The sequence below is a fragment of the Somniosus microcephalus genome, unplaced genomic scaffold, assembly GCF_052327205.1.
Source record: "Somniosus microcephalus isolate GS21.2 unplaced genomic scaffold, FLI_Smic_1.0 unresolved_chr1, whole genome shotgun sequence".
In the NCBI taxonomy this organism is placed as follows: Eukaryota; Metazoa; Chordata; class Chondrichthyes; order Squaliformes; family Somniosidae; genus Somniosus; species Somniosus microcephalus.
The window spans coordinates 34,052,426-34,076,851 of NW_028225179.1; the positions used below are offsets into that span (position 1 = coordinate 34,052,426).

General features: G+C 54.9%; 1 protein-coding gene across 1 annotated transcript in view; it reads left to right on the forward strand.

Annotated features, from left to right (window-relative positions):
• The window catches only part of LOC147094584 (sarcoplasmic/endoplasmic reticulum calcium ATPase 1-like), a 52,189-nt gene that overhangs the window by 22,375 nt on the left and 5,388 nt on the right, over window positions 1-24,426 (forward strand). The window contains exons 5-8 of the mRNA XM_085974226.1: window positions 13,687-13,888; window positions 19,153-19,239; window positions 21,622-21,755; window positions 24,140-24,257. Coding sequence (XP_085830352.1) covers window positions 13,687-13,888; window positions 19,153-19,239; window positions 21,622-21,755; window positions 24,140-24,257 — 541 coding nt within the window. The remainder of the gene's footprint in view (window positions 1-13,686; window positions 13,889-19,152; window positions 19,240-21,621; window positions 21,756-24,139; window positions 24,258-24,426) is intronic.

The following is a 24,426-nucleotide window of genomic DNA, read 5'->3' on the forward strand; positions in this document are numbered from 1 at the left end:
CTGTAAGCTCCTCCAGTCCCTACAGCCCTCCCTATCTCTGTAACCTCCTCCAGCCCCTTCCACCCTCCCTATCTCTGTAACCTCCTCCAGCCCCTACCACCATCCCTATCTCTGTAACCTCCTCCAGCCCCTACAACCCTCCCTATCTCTGTAACCTCCTCCAGCCCCAACAACCCTCCCTATCTCTGTAACCTCCTCCAGCCCCTACAACTCTCCCTATCTCTGTAAGCTCCTTCAGCCCCTACAACCCTCCCTATCTCTGTAACCTCCTCCAGCCCCTACAACCCTCCCTATCTCTGTAACCTCCTCCAGCCCCTACAACCCTCCCTATCTCTGTAACCTCCTCCAGCCCCTTAAACCCTCCCTATCTCTGTAACCTCCTCCAGCCCCTTCAACACTCCCTATCCCTATAACCTCCTCCAGCCCCTACAACCCTCCCTATCTCTAACCTCCTCCAGCCCCTACCACCCTCCCTATCTCTGTAACCTCCTCCAGCCCCTACCACCCTCCCTATCTCTGTAACCTCCACCAGCGCTTACAACCCACCCTATCTCTGTAACCTCCTCCAGCCCCCACAACCCTCCCTATCTCTGTAACCTCCTCCAGCCCCTACAACCCACCCTATCTCTGTAACCTCCTCCAGTCCCGACAACCCTCCCTATCTCTGTAACCTCCTCCAGCCCCTACCACCCTCCCTATCTCTGTAACCTCCTCCAGCCCCTACCACTCTCCCTATCTCTGTAACATCCTCCAGCCCCTACAACCCTCCCTATCTCTGTAACCTCCTCCAGCCCCTACAACCCTCCCTATCTCTAACCTCCTCCAGCCCCTACAACCCTCCCGACCCCTGTAACCTCCTCCAGCCCCTACAACCCTCTCTATCTCTAACCTCCTCCAGCCCCTACCACCCTCCCTATCTGTGTAACCTCCACCAGCCCTTACAACCCACCCTATCTCTGTAACCTCCTCCAGTCCCTACAACCCTCCCTATCTCTGTAACCTCCTCCAGCCCCTACCACCCTCCCTATCTCTGTAACCTCCTCCAGCCCCTACCACCCTCCCTATCTCTGTAACCTCCTCCAGCCCCTACAACCCTCCCTATCTCTGTAACCTCCTCCAGCCCCCTACAACCCTCCCTATCTCTGTAACCTCCTCCAGCCCCTACAACCCTCCCTATCTCTGTAACCTCCTCCAGCCCCCTACAACCCTCCCTATCTCTGTAACCTCCTCCAGCCCCCTACAACCCTCCCTTTCTTTGTAACCTCCTCCAGCTCCCTACAACCCTCCCTGTCTCTATAAACTCCTCCAGCCCCAACAACCCTTCCTATCTCTGTAACCTCCTCCAGCCCCTACAACCCTCCCTATCTCTGTAACCTCCTCCAGCCCCTACAACCCTCCCCATCTCTGTAACCTCCTCCAGCCCCTACCACCCTCCCTATCTCTGTAACCTCCTCCAGCCCCTACAACCCTCCCTATCTCTGTAACCTCCTGCAGCCCCTACAACCCTCCCTATCTCTGTAAGCTCCTCCAGTCCCTACAGCCCTCCCTATCTCTGTAACCTCCTCCAGCCCCTTCCACCCTCCCTATCTCTGTAACCTCCTCCAGCCCCTACCACCATCCCTATCTCTGTAACCTCCTCCAGCCCCTACAACCCTCCCTATCTCTGTAACCTCCTCCAGCCCTCTACAACCCTCCCTATCTCTGTAACCTCCTCCAGCCACTACAACCCTCCCTATCTCTGTAACCTCCTCCAGCCCCCTACAACCCTCCCTATCTTTGTAACCTCCTCCAGCCCCCTACAACCCTCCCTATCTTAGTAACCTCCTCCAGCTCCCTACAACCCTCCCTATCTCTGTAACCTCCTCCAGCCCCAACAACCCTCCCTATCTCTGTAACCTCCTCCAGCCCCTACAACTCTCCCTATCTCTGTAAGCTCCTTCAGCCCCTACAACCCTCCCTATCTCTGTAACCTCCTCCAGCCCCTACAACCCTCCCTATCTCTGTAACCTCCTCCAGCCCCTACAACCCTCCCTAGCTCTGTAACCTCCTCCAGCCCCTTAAACCCTCCCTATCTCTGTAACCTCCTCCAGCCCTTCAACCCTCCCTATCCCTATAACCTCCTCCAGCCCCTACAACCCTCCCTATCTCTAACCTCCTCCAGCCCCTACCACCCTCCCTATCTCTGTAACCTCCTCCAGCCCCTACCACCCTCCCTATCTCTGTAACCTCCACCAGCGCTTACAACCCACCCTATCTCTGTAACCTCCTCCAGCCCCTACAACCCTCCCTATCTCTGTAACCTCCTCCAGCCCCTACAACCCACCCTATCTCTGTAACCTCCTCCAGTCCCGACAACCCTCCCTATCTCTGTAACCTCCTCCAGCCCCTACCACCCTCCCTATCTCTGTAACCTCCTCCAGCCCCTACCACTCTCCCGATCTCTGTAACATCCTTCAGCCCCTACAACCCTCCCTATCTCTGTAACCTCCTCCAGCCCCCTTCAACCCTCCCCATCTCTGTAACCTCCTCCAGCCCCTACAGCCCTCCCTATCTCTGTAACCTCCTCCAGCCCCTACAACCCTCCCTATATCTAACCTCCTCCAGCCCCTACCACCCTCCCTATCTCTGTAACCTCCACCAGCCCTTACAACCCACCCTATCTCTGTAGCCTCCTCCAGTCCCTACAACCCTCCCTATCTCTGTAACCTCCTCCAGCCCCTACCACCCTCCCTATCTCTGTAACCTCCTCCAGCCCCTACAACACTCCCTATCTCTGTAACCTCCTCCAGCCCCCTACAACCCTCCCTATCTCTGTAACCTCCTCCAGCCCCTACAACCCTCCCTATCTCTGTAACCTCCTCCAGCCCCCTACAACCCTCCCTATCTCTGTAACCTCCTCCAGCCCCCTACAACCCTCCCTATCTTTGTAACCTCCTCCATCTCCCTACAACCCTCCCTATCTCTATAACCTCCATCAGCCCCAACAACCCTCCCTATCTCTGTAACCTCCTCCAGCCCCGACAACTCTCCCTATCTCTGTAACCTCCTCCAGCCCCTACAACCGTCCCTATCTCTGTAACCTCCTCCAGCCCCTACAACCCTCCCTATCTCCAACCTCCTCCAGCCCCTACAACCCTCCCTATCTCTGTAACCTCCTCCAGCCCCTACAACCCTCCCTATCTCTAACCTCCTCCATCCCCTACAACTCTCCCTATCTCTGTAACCTCCTCCAGCCCCTACAACCCTCCCTATCTCTAACCTCCTCCAGCCCCCTACAACCCTCCCTATCTCTGTAACCTCCTCCAGCCCCCAAAACCCTCCCTATCTTTGTAAACTGTTCCAGCTCCCTACAACCCTACCTATCTCTATAACCTCCTCCAGCCCCAACAACCCTCCCTATCTCTGTAACCTCCTCCAGCCCCTCCAACTCTCCCTATCTCTGTAACCTCCTCCAGCCCCTACCACCCTCCCTATCTCTGTAACCTCCTGCAGCCCCTACAACCCACCCTATCTCTGTAACCTCCTCCAGCCCCGACAACCCTCCCTATCTCTGTAACCCCTTCCAGCTCCACAACCCTCCCTATCTCTGTAACCTCCTCCAGCCCCTACAACCCTCCCTATCTCTGTAACCTCCTCCAGCTCTACAACCCTCCCTATCTCTGTAACCTCCTCCAGTCCCTACAACCCTCCCTATCTCTGTAACCTCCTCCAGTCCCTACCACCCTCCCTATCTCTGTAAGCTCCTCCAGTCCCTACCACCCTCCCTATCTCTGTAACCTCCACCAGCCCCTACAACCCACCCTATCTCTGTAACCTCCTCCAGCCCCTACAACCTTCCCTATCTCTAACCTCCTCCAGCCCCTACAACCCTCCCTATCCCTGTAACCTCCTCCAGCCCCTACAACCCTCTCTATCTCTAACCTCCTCCAGCCCCTACCACCCTCCCTATCTGTGTAACCTCCACCAGCCCTTACAACCCACCCTATCTCTGTAACCTCCTCCAGTCCCTACAACCCTCCCTATCTCTGTAACCTCCTCCAGCCCCTACCACCCTCCCTATCTCTGTAACCTCCTACAGCCCCTACCACCCTCCCTATCTCTGTAACCTCCTCCAGCCCCCTACAACCCTCCCTATCTCTGTAACCTCCTCCAGCCCCTACAACCCTCCCTATCTCTGTAACCTCCTCCAGCCCCCTACAACCCTCCCTATCTCTGTAACCTCCTCCAGCCCCCTGCAACCCTCCCTTTCTTTGTAACCTCCTCCAGCTCCCTACAACCCTCCCTATCTCTATAAACTCCTCCAGCCCCAACAACCCCCCCTATCTCTGTAACCTCCTCCAGCCCCTACAACTCTCCCTATCTCTGTAACCTCCTCCAGCCCCTACAACCCTCCCTATCTCTAACCTCCTCCAGCCCCTACAACCCTCCCTATTTCTGTAACCTCCTCCAGCCCCTACAACCCTCCCTATCTCTAACCTCCTCCATCCCGTACAACGCTCCCTATCTCTGTAACCTCCTCCAGCCCCTACAACCCTCCCTATCTCTAACCTCCTCCAGCCCCTACCACCCTCCCTATCTCTGTAACCTCCACCAGCCCCTACAACCCACCCTATCTCTGTAACCTCCTCCAGTCCCTACAACCCTCCCTATCTCTGTAACCTCCTCCAGCCCCTACCACCCTCCCTATCTCTGTAACCTCCTACAGCCCCTACTACCCTCCCTATCTCTGTAACCTCCTCCAGCCCCCTACAACCCTCCCTATCTCTGTAACCTCCTCCAGCCCCTACAACCCTCCCTATCTCTGTAACCTCCTCCAGCCCCCTACAACCCTCCCTATCTCTGTAACCTCCTCCAGCCCCCTGCAACCCTCCCTTTCTTTGTAACCTCCTCCAGCTCCCTACAACCCTCCCTTTCTCTATAAACTCCTCCAGCCCCAACAACCCCCCCTATCTCTGTAACCTCCTCCAGCCCCTACAACTCTCCCTATCTCTGTAACCTCCTCCAGCCCCTACAACCCTCCCTATCTCTAACCTCCTCCAGCCCCTACAACCCTCCCTATTTCTGTAACCTCCTCCAGCCCCTACAACCCTCCCTATCTCTAACCTCCTCCATCCCGTACAACGCTCCCTATCTCTGTAACCTCCTCCAGCCCCTACAACCCTCCCTATCTCTAACCTCCTCCAGCCCCTACCACCCTCCCTATCTCTGTAACCTCCACCAGCCCCTACAACCCACCCTATCTCTGTAACCTCCTCCAGCCCCTACAACCCTCCCTATCTCTGTACCCTCCACCAGCCCTTACCACCCTCCCTATCTCTGTAACCTCCTCCAGCCCCTACCACCCTCCCTATCTCTGTAACCTCCTCCAGCCCCCTACAACCCTCCCTATCTCTGTCACCTCCTCCAGCCCCTACAACCCTCCCTATCTCTAACCTCCTCCAGCCCCCTACAACCCTCCCTATCTCTGTAACCTCCTCCAGCCCCCTACAACCCTCCCTATCTTTGTAAACTGTTCCAGCTCCCTACAACCCTCCCTATCTCTATCACCTCCTCCAGCCCCAACAACCCTCCCTATCTCTGTAACCTCCTCCAGCCCCTACAACTCTCCCTATCTCTGTAACCTCCTCCAGCCCCTACCACCCTCCCTATCTCTGTAACCTCCACCAGCCCCTACAACACACCCTATCTCTGTAACCTCCTCCAGCCCCTACAACCCTCCCTATCTCTGTAACCTCCTGCAGCCCCTACAACCCACCCTATCTCTGTAACCTCCTCCAGCCCCTACAACCCTCCCTATCTCTGTAACCTCCTCCAGCTCTACAACCCTCCCTATCTCTGTAACCTCCTCCAGCCCCTACAACCCTCCCTATCTCTGTAACCTCCTCCAGCTCTACAACCCTCCCTATCTCTGTAACCTCCTCCAGTCCCAACAACCCTCCCTATCTCTGTAACCTCCTCCAGTCCCTACCACCCTCCCAATCTCTGTAACCTCCTCCAGTCCCTACCACCCTCCCTATCTCTGTAACCTCCACCAGCCCCTACAACCCACCCTATCTCTGTAACCTCCTCCAGCCCCTACAACCCTCCCTATCTCTAACCTCCTCCAGCCCCTACAACCCTCCCTATCCCAGTAACCTCCTCCAGCCCCTACAACCCTCTCTATCTCTAACCTCCTCCAGCCCCTACCACCCTCCCTATCTCTGTAACCTCCTCCAGCCCCTACCACCTTCCCTATCTCTGTAACCTCCTCCAGCCCCTACAACCCTCCCTATCTCTGTAACCTCCTCCAGCCCCCTACAACCCTCCCTATCTCTGTAACCTCCTCCAGCCCCTACAACCCTCCCTATCTCTGTAACCTCCTCCAGCCCCCTACAACCCTCCCTATCTCTGTAACCTCCTCCAGCCCCCTACAACCCTCCCTTTCTTTGTAACCTCCTCCAGCTCCCTACAACCCTCCCTATCTCTATAAACTCCTCCAGCCCCAACAACCCCCCCTATCTCTGTAACCTCCTCCAGCCCCTACAACTCTCCCTATCTCTGTAACCTCCTCCAGCCCCTACAACCCTCCCTATCTCTGTAACCTCCTCCAGCCCCTACAGCCCTCCCTATCTCTAACCTCCTCCAGCCCCTACAACCCTCCCTATTTCTGTAACCTCCTCCAGCCCCTACAACCCTCCCTATCTCTAAGCTACTCCATCCCGTACAACCCTCCCTATCTCTGTAACCTCCTCCAGCCCCTACAACCCTCCCTATCTCTAACCTCCTCCATCCCGTACAACCCTCCCTATCTCTGTAACCTCCTCCAGCCCCTACAACCCTCCCTATCTCTAACCTCCTCCAGCCCCTACCACCCTCCCTATCTCTGTAACCTCCACCAGCCCCTACAACCCACCCTATCTCTGTAACCTCCTCCAGCCCCTACAACCCTCCCTATCTCTGTACCCTCCACCAGCCCTTACAACCCACTCTATCTCTGTAACCTCCTCCCGTCCCTACAACCCTCCCTATCTCTGTAAGCTCCTCCAGCCCCTACCACCCTCCCTATCTCTGTAACCTCCTCCAGCCCCTACCACCCTCCCTATCTCTGTAATCTCCTCCAGCCCCCTACAACCCTCCCTATCTCTGTAACCTCCTCCAGCCCCTACAACCCTCCCTATCTCTGTAACCTCCTCCAGCCCCCTACAACCCTCCCGATCTCTGTAACCTCCTCCAGCCCTCTACAACCCTCCCTATCTTTGTAACCTCCTCCAGCTCCCTACAACCCTCCCTATCTCTATAACATCCTCCAGCCCCAACAACCCTCCCTATCTCTGTAACCTCCTCCAGCCCCTACAACTCTCCCTATCTCTGTAACCTCCTCCCGCCCCGACAACCCTCCCTCTCTCTGTAACCTCCTCCAGCCCCTACAACCCTCCAGCCCCTACAACCCTCCCTATCTCTAACCTCCTCCAGGCCCTACCACCCTCCCTATCTCTGTAACCTCCTCCAGCCCCTACCACCCTCCCTATCTCTGTAACCTCCACCAGCCCCTACAACCCACCCTATCTCTGTAACCTCCTCCAGCCCCTACAACCCTCCCTATCTCTGTAACCTCCTCCAGCCCCTTCAACCCTCCCTATCTCTGTAACCTCCTCCAGCTCTACAGCCCTCCCTATCTCTGTAACCTCCTCCAGTCCCTACAACCCTCCCTATCTCTGTAACCTCCTCCAGTCCCTACCACCCTCCCTATCTCTGTAACCTCCTCCAGCCCCTACCACCCTCCCTATCTCTGTAACCTCCTCCAGCCCCTACAACCCTCCCTATCTCTGTAACCTCCTCAAGCCCCTACAACCCTCCCTATCTCTGTAACCTCCTCCAGCCCCTACAATGCACCCTATCTCTGTAACCTCCTCCAGCCCCTACAAACCTCCCTATCTCTGTAACCTCCTCCAGCTCTACATCCCTCCCTATCTCTGTAACCTCCTCCAGTCCCTACAACTCTCCCTATCTCTGTAACCTCCCCCAGCCCCTACCACCCTCCCTATCTCTGTAACCTCCTCCAGCCCCTACCACCCTCCCTATCTCTGTAACCTCCTCCAGCCCCCTACAACACTCCCTATCTCTGTAACCTCCTCCAGTCCCTGCAACCCTCCCTATCTCTGTAACCTCCTCCAGCCCCTACCACCCTCCCTATCTCTGTAACCTCCTCCAGCCCCTACAACCCTCCCGATCTCTAACCTCCTCCAGCCCCTACAACCTTCTTATCTTTGTAACCTCCTCCAGCCCCTACAACCCTCCCTATCTCTAACCTCCTCCAGCCCCTACAACCCTCTCTATCTCTGTAACCTCCTCCAGCCCCTACAACCCTCCCTATCTCTAACCTCCTCCAGGCCCTACCACCCTCCCTATCTCTGTAACCTCCTCCAGCCTCTACCACCCTCCTTATCTCTGTAACCTCCACCAGCCCCTACAAACCACCCTATCTCTGTAACCTCCTCCAGCCCCTACAACCCTCCCTATCTCTGTAACCTCCTCCAGCCCCTACAACCCTCCCTATCTCTGTAACCTCCTCCAGCCCCTGCAACCCACCCTATCTCTGTAACCTCCTCCAGCCCCTACAACCCTCCCTAGCTCTGTAACCTCCTCCAGCTCTACAACCCTCCCTATCTCTGTAACCTCCTCCAGCCCCTACAACCCTCCCTATCTCTGTAACCTCCTCCAGTCCCTACAACCCTCCCTATCTCTGTAACCTCCTCCAGCCCCTACCACCCTCCCTATCTCTGTAACCTCCACCAGCCCCTACAACCCACCCTATCTCTGTAACCTCCTCCAGCCCCACAACCCTACCGATCTCTGTAACCTCCTCCAGCCCCCTACAACACTCCCTATCTCTGTAACCTCCTCCAGTCCCTACAACCCTTCCTATCTCTGTAACCTCCTCCAGCCCCCTACCACCCTCCCTATCTCTGTAACCTCCTCCAGTCCCTACACCCCTCCCTATCTCTGTAAACTCCTCCAGCCCCTACCACCCTCCCTATCTCTGTAACCTCCTCCAGCCCCTACAACCCTCCCTATCTCTGTAACCTCCTGCAGCCCCTACCACCCTCCCTATCTCTGTAACCTCCTCCAGCCCCTACAACCCTCCCTACCTCTGTAATCTCCTCCAGCCCCTACCACCCTCCCTATCTCTGTAACCTCCTCCAGCCCCTACAACCCTCCCTATCTCTGTAACCTCCTCCAGCTCTACAACCCTCCCTATCTCTGTAACCTCCTCCAGCCCCTACAACCCTCCCTATCTCTGTAACCTCCTCCAGCTCTACAACCCTCCCTATCTCTGTAACCTCCTCCAGCCCCTACAACCCTCCCTATCTCTGTAACCTCCTCCAGTCCCTACCACCCTCCCTATCTCTGTAACCTCCTCCAGCCCCTACCACCCTCCCTATCTCTGTAAGCTCCACCAGCCCCTACAACCCACCCTATCTCTGTAACCTCCTCCAGCCCCTACAACCCTCCCTATCTCTAACCTCCTCCAGCCCCTACAACCCTCCCTATCCCTGTAACCTCCTCCAGCCCCTACAACCCTCTCTATCTCTAACCTCCTCCAGCCCCTACCACCCTCCCTATCTCTGTAACCTCCTCCAGCCCCTACCACCCTCCCTATCTGTGTAACCTCTACCAGCCCTTACAACCCCTCCTTTCTCTGTAACCTCCTCCAGTCCCTACAACCCTCCCTATCTCTGTAACCTCCTCCAGCCCCTACCACCCTCCCTATCTCTGTAACCTCCTCCAGCCCCTACAACCCTCCCTATCTCTGTAACCTCCTCCAGCCCCCTACAACCCTCCCTATCTCTGTAACCTCCTCCAGCCCCTACAACCCTCCCTATCTCTGTAACCTCCTCCAGCCCCCTACAACCCTCCCTATCTCTGTAACCTCCTCCAGCCCCCTACAACCCTCCCTTTCTTTGTAACCTCCTCCAGCTCCCTACAACCCTCCCTATCTCTAAAAACTCCTCCAGCCCCAACAACCCCCCCAATCTCTGTAACCTCCTCCAGCCCCTACAACTCTCCCTATCTCTGTTACCTCCTCCAGCCCCTACAACCCTCCCTATCTCTGTAACCTCCTCCAGCCCCTACAGCCCTCCCTATCTCCAACCTCCTCCAGCCCCTACAACCCTCCCTATCTCTGTAACCTCCTCCAGCCCCTACAACCCTCCCTATCTCTAACCTCCTCCATCCCCTACAACCCTCCCTATCTCTGTAACCTCCTCCGGCCCCTACAACCCTCCCTATCTCTAACCTCCTCCAGCCCCTACCACCCTCCCTATCTCTGTAACCTCCACCAGCCCCTACAACCCACCCTATCTCTGTAACCTCCTCCAGCCCGTACAACCCTCCCTATCTCTGTAACCTCCTCCAGCCCCTACAACCCTCCCTATCTCTAACCTCCTCCAGCCCCTACCACCCTCCCTATCTCTGTAACCTCCTCCAGCCCCTACCACCCTCCCTATCTCTGTACCCTCCACCAGCCCTTACAACCCACCCTATCTCTGTAACCTCCTCCAGTCCCTACAACCCTCCCTATCTCTGTAAGCTCCTCCAGCCCCTACCACCCTCCCTATCTCTGTAACCTCCTCCAGCCCCTACCACCCTCCCTATCTCTGTAACCTCCTCCAGCCCCCTACAACCCTCCCTATCTCTGTAACCTCCTCCAGCCCCTACAACCCTCCCTATCTCTGTAACCTCCTCCAGCCCCCTACAACCCTCCCTATCTCTGTAACCTCCTCCAGCCCTCTACAACCCTCTCTATCTTTGTAACCTCCTCCAGCTCCCTACAACCCTCCCTATCTCTATAACATCCTCCAGCCCCAACAACCCTCCCTTTCTCTGTAACCTCCTCCAGCCCCTACAACTCTCCCTATCTCTGTAACCTTCTCCCGCCCCTACAACCCTCCCTATCTCTGTAACCTCCTCCAGCCCCTACAACCCTCCCTATCTCTAACCTCCTCCAGGCCCTACCACCCTCCCTATCTCTGTAACCTCCTCCAGCCCCTACCACCCTCCCTATCTCTGTAACCTCCACCAGCCCCTACAACCCACCCTATCTCTGTAACCTCCTCCAGCCCCTACAACCCTCCCTATCTCTGTAACCTCCTCCAGCCCCTACAACCCTCCCTATCTCTGTAACCTCCTCCAGCCCCTACAACCCACCCTATCTCTGTAACCTCCTCCAGCCCCTACAACCCTCCCTATCTCTGTAACCTCTTCCAGCTCTACAACCCTCCCTATCTCTGTAACCTCCTCCAGTCCCTACAACCCTCCCTATCTCTGTAACCTCCTCCAGTCCCTACCACCCTCCCTATCTCTGTAACCTCCTCCAGCCCCTACCACCCTCCCTATCTCTGTAACCTCTCCAGCCCCCTACAACACTCCCTATCTCTGTAACCTCCTCCGTGGCCCTTGGCCCCTCCCTACCTCTGTGTAAGAATTAGCTGCTGCGTTTCCCTGCATTACAACAGTCCTACACTCCAAAAAATTATTTCATTGGCTGTAAATACTCTGGGACACCCCAAGGTCACGAAAGGTATTGTATAAATGCAACTCTCTCTTTCTTTCTTTCTCTCTTTTTCTCTCTTTTTTCCTCTTTTCTTTCCTCCCTCCATCCCTCTCTTCCTTCATCCTCCTCCCTCCCTCCTTCCTCATCCTCCCTCCCTCCTTCATCACCTCCCACCCTCCCTCCCTCTCTTCCTCATCCCCTCCCTCCCTCTCTTCCTTCATCCTCCTCCCTCCCTCCCTCCTTCCTTCATCCTCCCTCCCTCCCTCCCTCTCTTCCTTCATCCTCCCCTCCCTCCCTCTCTTCCTTCATCCTCCCTCCCTCCCTCCCTCCTTCCTTCATCTCTCTCCCTCCCTCCCTCCCTCCTTCATCCTTCCTCCCTCCCTCCTCTCTTCCTTCATCCTTCCTCCCTCCCTCCTCCTTCCTTCATCCTCCCTCCCTCCCCTCCCTCTCTTCCTTCATCCTCCCTCCCTCCCTCTCTTCCTTCATCCTCCCTCCCTCCCTCCCTCCTTCCTTCATCCTCTCTCCCTCCCTCCCTCCCTCCTTCATCCTTCCTCCCTCCTCCCTCTCTTCCTTCATCCTTCTCCCTCCCTCCCTCCTTCCTTCATCCTCCCTCCCTCCCTCCTCTCTTCCTTCATCCTCCCTCCCTCCCTCCTTCCTTCTTCCTCCCTCCTCCTCCTTCCTTCCTTCATCCTCCTCCCTCCCTCCCTCCTTCTTCCTCCCTCCCTCCCTCCTTCTTCCTTCATCCTCCCTCCTCCCTCCTCCTTCCTTCTTCCTCCCTCCCTCCCTCCTTCCTTCCTTCATCCTCCCTCCCTCCCTCCCTCCTTCTTCCTCCCTCCCTCCCTCCTTCCTTCCCTCATCCTCCCTCCCTCCCTCCCTCCTTCTTCCTCCCTCCTTCCTTCCTTCTTCCTCCCTCCCTCCCTCCTTCCTTCATCCTCCCTCCCTCCCTCCTTCCTTCTTCCTCCCTCCCTCCCTCCTTCCTTCCTTCATCCTCCCTCCCTCCCTCCCTCCTTCTTCCTCCCTCCCTCCCTCCTTCCTTCCTTCATCCTCCCTCCCTCCCTCCTTCTTCCTCCCTCCCTCCCTCCTTCCTTCCTTCTTCCTCCCTCCCTCCCTCCCTCTCTTCCTTCATCCTCCCTCCCTCCCTCTCTTCCTTCATCCTCCCTCCCTCCCTCCCTCTCTTCCTTCATCCTCCCTCCCTCCCTCTCTTCCTTCATCCTCCCTCCCTCCCTCCCTCCTTCCTTCATCCTCTCTCCCTCCCTCCCTCCCTCCTTCATCCTTCCTCCCTCCTTCCTTCTTCCTCCCTCCCTCCCTCCTTCCTTCCTTCTTCCTCCCTCCCTCCCTCCTTCCTTCCTTCTTCCTCCCTCCCTCCCTCCTTCCTTCCTTCATCCTCCCTCCCTCCCTCCTTCCTTCCTTCATCCTCCCTCCCTCCCTCTTTCCTTCTTCCTCCCTCCCTCCCTCCTTCCTTCATCCTCCCTCCCTCCCTCCCTCCTTCCTTCCTTCATCCTCCTTCCCTCCCTCTTTCCTTCTTCCTCCCTCCCTCCCTCCTTCCTTCATCCTCCCTCCCTCCCTCCCTCCTTCCTTCCTTCATCCTTCCTCCCTCCCTCCCTCTCTTCCTTCATCCTTCCTCACTCCCTCCTTTCCTCCTTTGTCCTCCCTCCCTCCTTCCTTCCTTCATCCTTCCTCCCTCTCTTCCTTCATCCTTCCTCACTCCCTCCTTTCCTCCTTTGTCCTTCCTCCCTCCCTCCCTCCTTCCTTTCTTCATCCTTCCTCCCTCCCTCCCTTCTTCCTTCCTTTGTCCTAACTCATTCCCACCCTCCCTCCCTCCCTCCTTCCTTCCTTTGTCCTTCCTCCCTCCCTCCCTCCTTCCTTCCTTTGTCCTTCCTCCCTCCCTCCCTCCTTCCTTCCTTTGTCCTTCCTCCCTCCCTCAATCCTTCCTTCATCCTTCCTCACTCCCTCCTTTCCTCCTTTGTCCTTCCTCATTCCCTCCTTCCTTTCTTTCTTCATCCTTCCTCCCTCCCTCCTTCCTCTCTTCATCCTTCCTCCCTCCCTCCCTCCCTCCTTCCTTCCTTTGTCCTAACTCATTCCCACCCTCCCTCCCTCCCACCCTTCCTTCCTTGCTCACTTTCACATTGTGGTTCACTTTGTGTCGCCCACAGTATTTTCATGACTGCTGCCTTGGGCCTGCCGGAAGCCTTGATCCCCGTCCAGCTCCTGTGGGTCAACCTGGTCACTGATGGTCTGCCCGCCACTGCCCTGGGCTTCAACCCGCCCGATCTCGACATCATGGACAGGCCACCCAGGAGCCCCAAGGAGCCTCTGATCAGTGGCTGGCTATTCTTCCGTTACATGACGATCGGAGGTAAGAGATGGAGCTGAATGCGTTATGTATATAGCACAGGGCACTGACAACATATGTATATGGCACAGGCCACTGACAACATATGTATATAGCACAGCTCACCCAGCACTAAGCTCATGGTCTACAGAGCAGCAGTGATACCCGCCCTGCTGTATGCCTCAGAGACATGGACCATGTACAGCAGGCACCTCAAAGCACTGGAGAGGTACCACCAACGCTGCCTCCGCAAGATCCTGCAAATCCATTGGCAGGATAGGCGCACCAACATCAGTGTTCTTGCTCAGGCCAACATCCCCAGCATCGAAGCTCTGACCACGCTCGATCAGCTCCGATGGACGGGTCACATTGTCCGCATGCCCGATACGAGACTCCCAAAACAAGCGCTCTACTCGGAGCTCCGACACGGCAAGAGAGCCCCAGGTGGGCAGAGGAAACGCTTCAAGGACACCCTCAAAGCCTCCTTGGAAAAAGTGTAACATCCCCCACCGACACCTGGGAATCCCTGGCCCAAGACCGCACAAAGTGGAGGAGAAGCACCCGGGAAGGCGCCGAACACCTCGAGTCTCTTCGCCGGGAGCAGGCGGAAGCCAAGCGCAGGCAGCGCAAGGAGCGCACGTCAACCCAAGCACCCCACCCACCCGCCCCCTTCAACCACCGTCTGCCCCACCTGTGACAGAGACTGTAGGTCCCGCATTGGACTCATCAGTCACCTGAGAACTCATTCTTAATGTGGAAGCAAGTCATCCTCAGTTCCGAGGGACTGCCTAAGAAGAAGATATAGCACAGGCCACTGACTGTATGTATACGAAGTATTACAAAGTATTTACACCACAGAAACAGGCCTTTCGGTCCAATTGGTCCGTGCCGGTGTTTCTGCTCCACACGAGCCTCCTCCCACCCTTCTTCATCTCACCCTATCACCATATCCTTCTATTCCTTTCTCCCTCGTGTGTTTATCTAGCCTCCCCTTAAATGCACCTCTGCTATTCACCTCAACCACTCCCTGTGGTAGCGAGTTGCACATTCTCACCACTCTCTGGGGAAAGTAGTTTCTCCTGAATTCCCTATTGGATTTATTACCGACTCTCTTATATTGATGGCCCTTAGTTCTGGTCTCGCCTACAAATGGAAACATCTTCTCTACGTCTACCCTATCGAAACCTTTCATTATCTTAAAAACCTCTACCCTGACTCCCCAAAGCCTTTCCACCATCTACAAGGCACAAGTCAGGAGTGTGATGGAATACTCTCCACTTGCCTGGATGAGTTGCAGCTCCAACAACACTCGAGAAGCTCGACACCATTCAGGACAAAGCAGCCCGCTTGATTGGCACCCCATCCACCACCTTCAACATTCACTCCCTCCACCACCGGCGTACCGTGGCTGCAGTGTGTACCATCTACAAGATGCACTGCAGCAACTCGCCAAGGCTTCTTCGGCAGCACCTCCCAAACCCGTGACCTCTACCACCTAGAAGAACAAGGGCAGCGGGCGCATGGGAACACCACCACCTCCAAGTTCCCCTCCGAGTCACACACCATCCTGACTTGGAAGTATATCGGCCGTTCCTTCATCGTCGCTGGGTCCAAATCCCAGAACTCCCTCCCTAACAGCACTGTGGGGGCACCTTCACCACACGGACTGCAGCGGGTCAAGGAGAAGGCGGCGCAACACCACCTTCTTGAGGGCAACTAGGGACGGGCAATAAATGCTGGCCTTGCCAGCGACGCCCACATCCCAGGAACGAATATTTTAAAAATCAGATAAGGTAGCCTAGCGATCACGGCACCTAGAAACATAGAAGAAACATAGAAGAAACATAGAAGATAGGAGCAGGAGTCGGCCATTCGGCCCCTCGAGCCTGCTCCGCAATTCAATGAGATCATGGCTGATCATCCAAATTCAGTACCCTGTCCCTGCCTTCTCCCCATATCCCTTGATCCCTTTAGCCTTAAGAAATATATCTAACTCTTTCTTGAATATATTTAATGAATTGGCCTCCACCGCCTTCTGTGGTAAAGAATTCCACAGGTTCACCACTCTCTGGGTGAAGAAATTCCTCCTCATCTCTGTCCTAAATGGCTTACCCCTTATCCTTAGACTGTGACCCCTGGTTCTGGACTCCCCGACCATCGGGAACATCCTTCCTGCATCTAGTCCTGTTAGAATTTTATACGTTTCAATGAGATCCCCTCTCACTCTTCTAAACTCCAGCGAATATAAGCCTAATCGACCCAATCTCTCCTCATACGTCATTCCTGCCATCCCAGGTATCAGGACTAGTAAACCTAGAGGCTGTGAGCCCAAGCCAAATGAAATGCAACAAGCCCGGACACAGAACAAAGTGGTTGTAAAAATAGGGACGCTGCCACTTCCTTATCCGGTCTGGCCCTCAATGTCCCCCCCAGCAAGCAGTTAAGTTATATGAACAATTCCCTCAGACAGCACGCCACCATCACCGTCTCAGGTCAATAACACAGGAACAGGAGGAGGCCATTCAGCCCCTCGAGCCCGCTACACCATTCAACGAGAATTTGGACAGGTTGGGTGATTGGGCAGATGCATGGCAGATGCAGTATAACGTGGATAAATGCGAGGTTATCCACTTTGGTGGCAAAAACAGGAAGGCAGATTATTATCTGAACGGCACTAGATTGGGAGAAGGGGAAGTGCAACGAGACCTGGGTGTCCTTGTGCACCAGTCGCTGAAGGTGAGCATGCAGGTGCAGCAGGCGGTTAAGAAGGCAAATGGTATGTTGGCCTTCATAGCGAGAGGATTCGAGTACAGGAACAAGGATGTCTTGCTGCAGTTGTACAGGGCCTTGGTGAGACCGCACCTTGAGTATTGTGTGCAGTTTTGGTCGCCTTATCTGAGGAAGGATGTTCTTGCCATGGAGGGAGTGCAGCGAAGATTCACCAGGCTGATACCTGGGATGGCAGGAATGACGTATGAGGAGAGATTGGGCCGATTGGGCTTATACTCGCTGGAGTTCAGAAGAATGAGAGGGGATCTCATTGAAACTTATAAAATTCTAACAGGACTAAACAGACTAGATGCAGGAAGGATGTTCCCGATGGTCGGGGAGTCCAGAACCAGGGGTCACAGTCTAAGGATAAGGGGTAAGCCATTTAGGACAGAGATGAGGAGGAATTTCTTCACCCAGAGAGTGGTGAACCTGTGGAATTAACTACCACAGAAGGTAGTAGAGGCCAATTCATTAAATATATTCAAGAAAGAGTTGGATATATTTCTTAAGGCTAAAGGGATCAAGGGATATGGGGAGAAGGCAGGGACCGGGTACTGAATTTGGATGATCAGCCATGATCTCATTGAATGGTGGAGCAGGCTCGAGGGGCCGAATGGCCGACTCCTGCTCCTATCTTCTATGTTTCTATCACGGCTGATCTGCGACCTCACTCCATCTACCTGCCTTTGGCCCACATCCCTTAATGCCTTTGGTTAATAAACATCTATCAAGCTCAGATTTAAAATTAACAATTGACCCCCAGCATCGATTGCCGTTTGCGGAAGAGAGTTCCAAACTTCTCCCACCCTTTGTGTGTAGAAGTGTTTCCTAACTTCACTCCTGAAAGGTCTGGCTCTAATTTTTAGACTCTGCCCCCCTCGTCCTAGACTCCCCAACCAGCGGAAATAGTGTCTCTCTATCTGTTCCCCTTAATATCCTGAAAACTTCGATCAGATCAGCCCATATCCTTCTAAATTCTCGGAAATACAACGCTAGTTTGTGCAATCTCTGAATAAATGTGGAATTGGCAGATCGTGAGGTTAAGAACAATTCCTCCACTGCATCTGTACAGCCTATGTTTTCAAAGCAAAAAAGGTGCATCTCCATCAGATATCTCAAACACTTTGTTCCAAAGTGTCAGGTGCGCCTCAGTGAGTCTCACTCTCTCTCCTGACCTCTGAATCAGGAGGTCGTGGGTTCGAGCCCCACACACACTCCAGAGACTCAAGCCTCATAATCCAGGCCGACACTCCCCGGATGGCAGTACAGCGGGAGCGCTGCACTGTCGAGGGGCAGTACTGAGGGAGCGCCTCACTGTCGGAGGGGCGGTACTGAGGGAGCGCTGCACTGTCGGAGGGGCAGTACTGAGGGAGCGTCGCACTGTCGGAGGGGCACTACTGAGGGAGCGCCGCACTGTCGGAGGGGCAGTACTGAGGGAGTGCTGCACTGTCGGAGGGGCACTACTGAGGGAGCGCCGCACTGTCGGAGGGTCAGTACTGAGGGAGCGCCGCACTGTCGGAGGGGCAGTACTGAGGGAGTGCTGCACTGTCGGAGGGGCACGACTGAGGGAGCACCGCACTGTCGGAGGGGCAGTACTGAGGAAGCGCCGCACTGTCGGAGGGTCAGTACTGAGGGAGCGCTGCACTGTCGGAGGGGCAGTACTGAGGGAGCGCCGCACTGTCGGAGGGGCAGTACTGAGGGAGTGCTGCACTGTCGGAGGGGCACTACTGAGGGAGCACCGCACTGTCGGAGGGGCAGTACTGAGGAAGCGCCGCACTGTCGGAGGGTCAGTACTGAGGGAGCGCTGCACTGTCGGAGGGGCAGTACTGAGGGAGCGCTGCACTGTCGGAGGGGCAGTACTGAGGGAGTGTTGCACTGTCGGGGGGCATTACTTAGGGAGTGCCGCACTGTCGGAGGGGCAGTACTGAGGGAGCGCCGCACTGTCGGAGGGGCAGTACTGAGGGAGCGCCGCACTGTCAGAGGGGCAGTACTGAGGGAGCGCTGCACTGTCGGAGGGGCAGTACTGAGGGAGTGCCGCACTGTCAGAGGGGCAGTACTGAGGGAGCGCCGCACTGTCGCAGGGGCAGTACTGAGGGAGCGCTGCACTGTCGGAGGGGCAGTACTGAGGGAGCGCCGCACTGTCGGAGGGGCCGTCTTTCGAATGAGACATTAAATCGAGGGCCCCGTCTGCCCTCTCAGGTGGATGTGTAAGATCCCACGGCCACTATTGGAAGAATAGCGGGGTAGTTCTCCCCAGTGTCCTGGGGCCAACATCACATGATCTGGTCATTTATCACGTTGCTGTTTGTGGGAGCTTGCTGTGCACAAATTGGCTGCCGCGGTTCCGACAGTGACCACACTTAAAAAAAACAACTCTGCCGGCTGTGGCGGTCTTTGGGACGTGCTGAGGGGGGGTGAAAGGCGGAGGACCGAGCGCAGCGGCTGTTCTTGGGCACAGCCGCAAGGCGGCCGGAACGAGAGGAGCGGCCTCTCTAACAGATGACTTTCCCGTTGCGGTTACGTGGGCTGCGCCACCGTGGGTGCCGCGGCGTGGTGGTTCATGTACGCCGACGATGGACCCGCCGTCACTTACTACCAGCTGGTGAGTCCCACACTTCCCCCGCAGTCACCAACCATGCCTCAGGCACACCCCCCCCCCCCTCCCTTCCTGTTCAAGGAATTCTCTAATCCCCTGCCCAACCGCCCCGCCACCCACCCCCCCACTCCATTCCAGAGATTGTATGTCTCTCCGTCCACAGAATCACAGAAACCCCACAGTGCAGATAGAGGCCATTTCAGCCCATCGAGCCTGCACCGACACATATCCCACCCGATCCCCGTAACCCCTACACCAACATATATCCCATCCTATCCCCGTAACCCCACGTATTTAATCCCCCTAACACTAAGGGTCAATTTATCATAGCCAATCAACCTAACCCGCACATCTTTGGACTGTGGGGAGGAAACCGGAGCACCCGGAGAAAACCCACGCAAACACGGGGAGAATGTGCAAACTCCACACAGACAGTCGCCCGAGGCTGGATTTGAACCCGGGTCCCTGGCGCTGTGAAGCAACAGTGCTAACCACTATGCCACCGTACTCCAGGTGTGGTCTCACCAAGGCCCTGTAGAATTGTAGCAAGGCTTCCTTACTCTTGTACACCAACCCCGCTTGCAATAGAGGCCAACATACCATTTGCCTTCTTAATTGCTTGCTCTACCTGCTTGTTAACTTTCTGTGATTTGTGATTAAGAACACCAAAATCCCTCTGAATACCAAATACAAGCCCAGTCTATGCAATTCACAACTCAATCCTTTTAGCCCCGTTATCATTCTGGTGAATCTGCGCTTTACTCTGTATCCTTCACTCTGTACCTTACCCCGTGCTGTACCTGCCCTGGGAGTGTTTGATGGGACAGTGTAGAGGGAGCTTTACTCGGTATCTAACCCGTGCTGTACCTGCCCTGGGAGTGTTTGATGGGACAGTGTAGAGGGAGCTTTACTCTGTATCTAACCCGTGCTGTACCTGCCCTGGGAGTGTTTGATGGGACAGTGTAGAGGGAGCTTTACTCTGTATCTAACCCATGCTGTACCTGCCCTGGGAGTGTTTGATGGGACAGTGTAGAGGGAGCTTTACTCTGTATCTAACCCGTGCTGTACCTGCCCTGGGGGTGTTTGATGGGACAGTGTAGAGGGAGCTTTACTCGGTATCTAACCCGTGCTGTACCTGCCCTGGGATTGTTTGATGGGACAGTGTAAAGGGAGCTTTACTCTGTATCTAACCCGTGCTGTACCTGCCCTGGGAGTGTTTGATGGGACAGTGTAGAGGGAGCTTTACTCTGTATCTAACCCGTGCTGTACCTGCCCTGGGAGTGTTTGATGGGACAGTGCAGAGGGAGCTTTACTCTGTATCTAACCCGTGCTGTACCTGCCCTGGGAGTGTTTGCTGGGACAGTGTAGAGGGAGCTTTACTCTGTATCTAACCCCGTGCTGTACCTCTCCTGGGAGTGTTTGATGGGACAGTGTATAGGGAGCTTTACTCTGTATCTAACCCATGCTGTACCTGCCCTGGGAGTGTTTGATGGGACAGTGTAGAGGGAGCTTTACTCTGTATCTAACCCGTGCTGTACCTGCCCTGGGAGTGTTTGATGGGACAGTGTAGAGGGAGCTTTACTCTGTATCTAACCCGTGCTGTACCTGCCCTGGGAGTGTTTGATGGGACAGTGTAGAGGGAGCTTTACTCTGTATCTAACCCCGTGCTGTACCTGCCCTGGGAGTGTTTGATGGGACAGTGTAGAGGGAGCTTTACTCTGTATCTAACCCTGTGCTGTACCTGCCCTGGGAGTGTTTGATGGGACAGTGTAGAGGGAGCTATACTCTGTATCTAACCCCGTGCTGTACCTGCCCTGGGAGTGTTTGATGGGACAGTGTAGAGGGAGCTTTACTCTGTATCTAACCCGTGCTATACCTGCCCTGGGAGTGTTTGATGGGACAGTGTAGAGGAAGCTTTACTCTGTATCTAACCCGTGCTGTACCTGCCCTGGGAGTGTTTGATGGGACAGTGCAGAGGGAGCTTTACTCTGTATCTAACCCCGTGCTGTACCTGCACTGGGACTGTTTGATGCGACAGTGTAGAGGGAGCTTTACTCTGTATCTAACCCATGCTGTACCTGTCCTGGGAGTGTTTGATGGGACAGTGTAGAGGGAGCTTTACTCTGTATCTAACCCGTGCTGTACCTGCCCTGGGAGTGTTTGATGGGACAGTGTAGAGGGAGCTTTACTCTATATCTAACCCTGTGCTGTACCTGCCCTGGGAGTGTTTGATGGGACAGTGTAGAGGGAGCTTTACTCTGTATCTAACCCGTGCTGTACCTGCCCTGGGAGTGTTTGATGGGACAGTGTAGAGGGAGCTTTACTCTGTATCTAACCCATGCTGTACCTGCCCTGGGAGTGTTTGATGTTTTTCTTTCCCTCCTGTAGTCGCACTTCATGCAGTGTGCAGAGCATAACCTTGATTTTGAAGGAGTTGACTGCGAAGTATTTGAATCCTGTGAGCCTATGACCATGGCATTATCCGTACTGGTGACGATTGAGATGAGCAATGCCCTCAACAGGTAAGTGGACTGTGGTCCCTGGTCATGTCAAACACTGGGCCCGTTCTAGGCGGGCGACGGGAAACTGAGGGCACGGCGTTGCATCAGAAGGAGGAGGTTGCAAGTTGTGTCTCTAACTTTTTGTGCAGTGTAGGAACATAGGAACAGGAGGAGGCCATTCAGCCCCTCGAGCCTGTTCCACCATTCAATCAGATCATGGCCAGTCTGTACTTAGGAACAGGAGGAGGCCATTCAGCCCCTCGAGACTGTTCCACCATTCAATCAGATCATGGCCAGTCTGTACTTAGGAACAGGAGGAGGCCATTCAGCCCCTCGAGACTGTACCATCATTCAATCAGATCATGGCCAGTCTGTACTTAGGAACAGGAGGAGGCCATTCAGCCCCTCGAGACTGTTCCACCATTCAATCAGATCATGGCCAGTCTGTACTTAGGAACAGGAGGAGGCCATTCAGCCCCTCGAGACTGTACCATCATTCAATCAGATCATGGCCAGTCTGTACTTAGGAACAGGAGGAGGCCATTCAGCCCCTCGAGACTGTTCCACCATTCAATCAGATCATGGCCAGTCTGTACTTAGGAACAGGAGGAGGCCATTCAGCCCCTCGAGACTGTACCATCATTCAATCAGATCATGGCCAGTCTGTACTTCGGAACAGGAGGAGGCCATTCAGCCCCTCGAGACTGTTCCACCATTCAATCAGATCATCTCTGGGCTGTCCCTTAACTTCATCTGTCTGCCTTGGTTACGTTACCCTTAATACCCTTGGCTGACAAAAATCTATCGATTGCAGTTTTGGAATTTTCAATTGACCCCCCCAGCCTCAACAGCTTTTTGGGGGGGAGGGTTTCAGATTTCCCCTTCCCCCTATGTGTGAAGAAGTGCTTCCTGACATCACCCCTGAACGGCCTGGCTCTAATTTTATGGTTCTGCCTCCCCTTGTCCTGGACTCCCCCCACCAGAGGAAATAGTTTCTCCTTTATACATCATATAAACACCTGGATCCGATCACCCCTTAATCTTCTAAACTCGAGGGAATACAAGCCCAGTCTGTGCAACCTGTCCTCGTAATTGAACCTTTTTAGCCCCCGGGTATCAGCCTGGTGAATCTTCGCTGCACTCCTTCCATGGCAAGAACATCCTTCCTCAGATAAGGCGACCAAAACTGCACACAATACTCCAAGATGTGGTCTCACCAAGGCCCTGTACAACTGTAGCAAGACATCCTTGTTCCTGTACTCGAACCCTCGCTCCGAAGGCCAACATACCATTTGCCTTCTTAACCGCCTGCTGCACCTGCATGCTTACCTTCAGCGATTGGTGCACAAGGACACCCAGGTCTCGTTGCACTTCCCCTTCTCCCAATCTATTGCTGTTCAGATAATAATCTGCCTTCCTGTTTTTGCCACCAAAGTGGATTACCTCACATTTATCCACGTTATATTGCATCTGCCATGCTTCTGCCCAATCGCCCAACTTGTCCAAATCATCCTGGAGTTTCTCGGCATCCTCCTCACAGCACACACACCCACCCAGCTTTGTGTTGTCTGCAAACTTGGAGATATTACATCTACTTCCCTTGTCCAGATCATTAATATATATTGTGATAAGCTGGGATCCTAGCACCGATCCCTGCGGTACCCCACTAGTCACTGCCTGCCACTCAGAAAAAGAGCCGTTTATTCCAACTCTTTGCTCTAATGAGGCAGGAGGACCCCAGCAAATTCCACCCAGCCAGGGGGGGAATGAAAGGCCTGTATATGATCATATCCCAGTGGGACCCATTTGAAATTTGGTCTGCTGGGTCCCTTCCGGCCCCTAGTGTCCATTACTATTCACCTCTGAATGACTACGCAACAATTAAGCTCTGAGTGACCATGCAACGATTAAGTTCTGAGTGACCATGCAACGATTAAGCTCTGAGTGACCACGCAACGATTAAGCTCTGAGCGACCATGCAACGATTAAGCTCTGAGTGACCATGCAACGATTAAGCTCTGAGTGACCATGCAATGATTAAGCTCTGAGTGACCACGCAATGATTAAGCTCTGAGTGACCACGCAACGATTAAGCTGTGAGTGACCACGCAATGATTAAGCTCTGAGTGACCATGCAATGATTAAGCTCTGAGTGACCACGCAACGATTAAGCTCTGAGTGACCATGCTACGATTAAGCTCTGAGTGAGCACGCACCGATTAAACTCTGAACGACCCGAGGCCCTGTTCTCCTGTCAAATTCAACTTTGAATTCTTAAAGGCTGCAACCTTAGCATCAGAATAATACATTGTGTGTCACATGGCGCGACACCTTGATAAAGCAGCCGAGGGTTTGTTTTTTAATTTGCTCGCTGACCGCTCGCTCTGTGTGTGCGTTGTTCGCAGCCTGTCGGAGAACCAGTCGCTCATCAGGATGCCGCCATGGTTGAACTGCTGGCTGCTGGGCGCCATCTGCCTCTCCATGTCTCTCCACTTCTTCATCCTTTACGTTGACCCAATGCCCGTAAGTATCAGAGGGTCGGTCGACTTACGCGACCTCCGCCCTCGCGCGCGTGCAGGTTCCGGATGAGAAAGGTCCAAAGGGAGCCATAGCCACCCCCCCCCCCCCCTCCCCACACTGTCGGCTGCCTCCTTCTATCCGGCTATGAATCGATCCCACGTTTCGCTGTCCC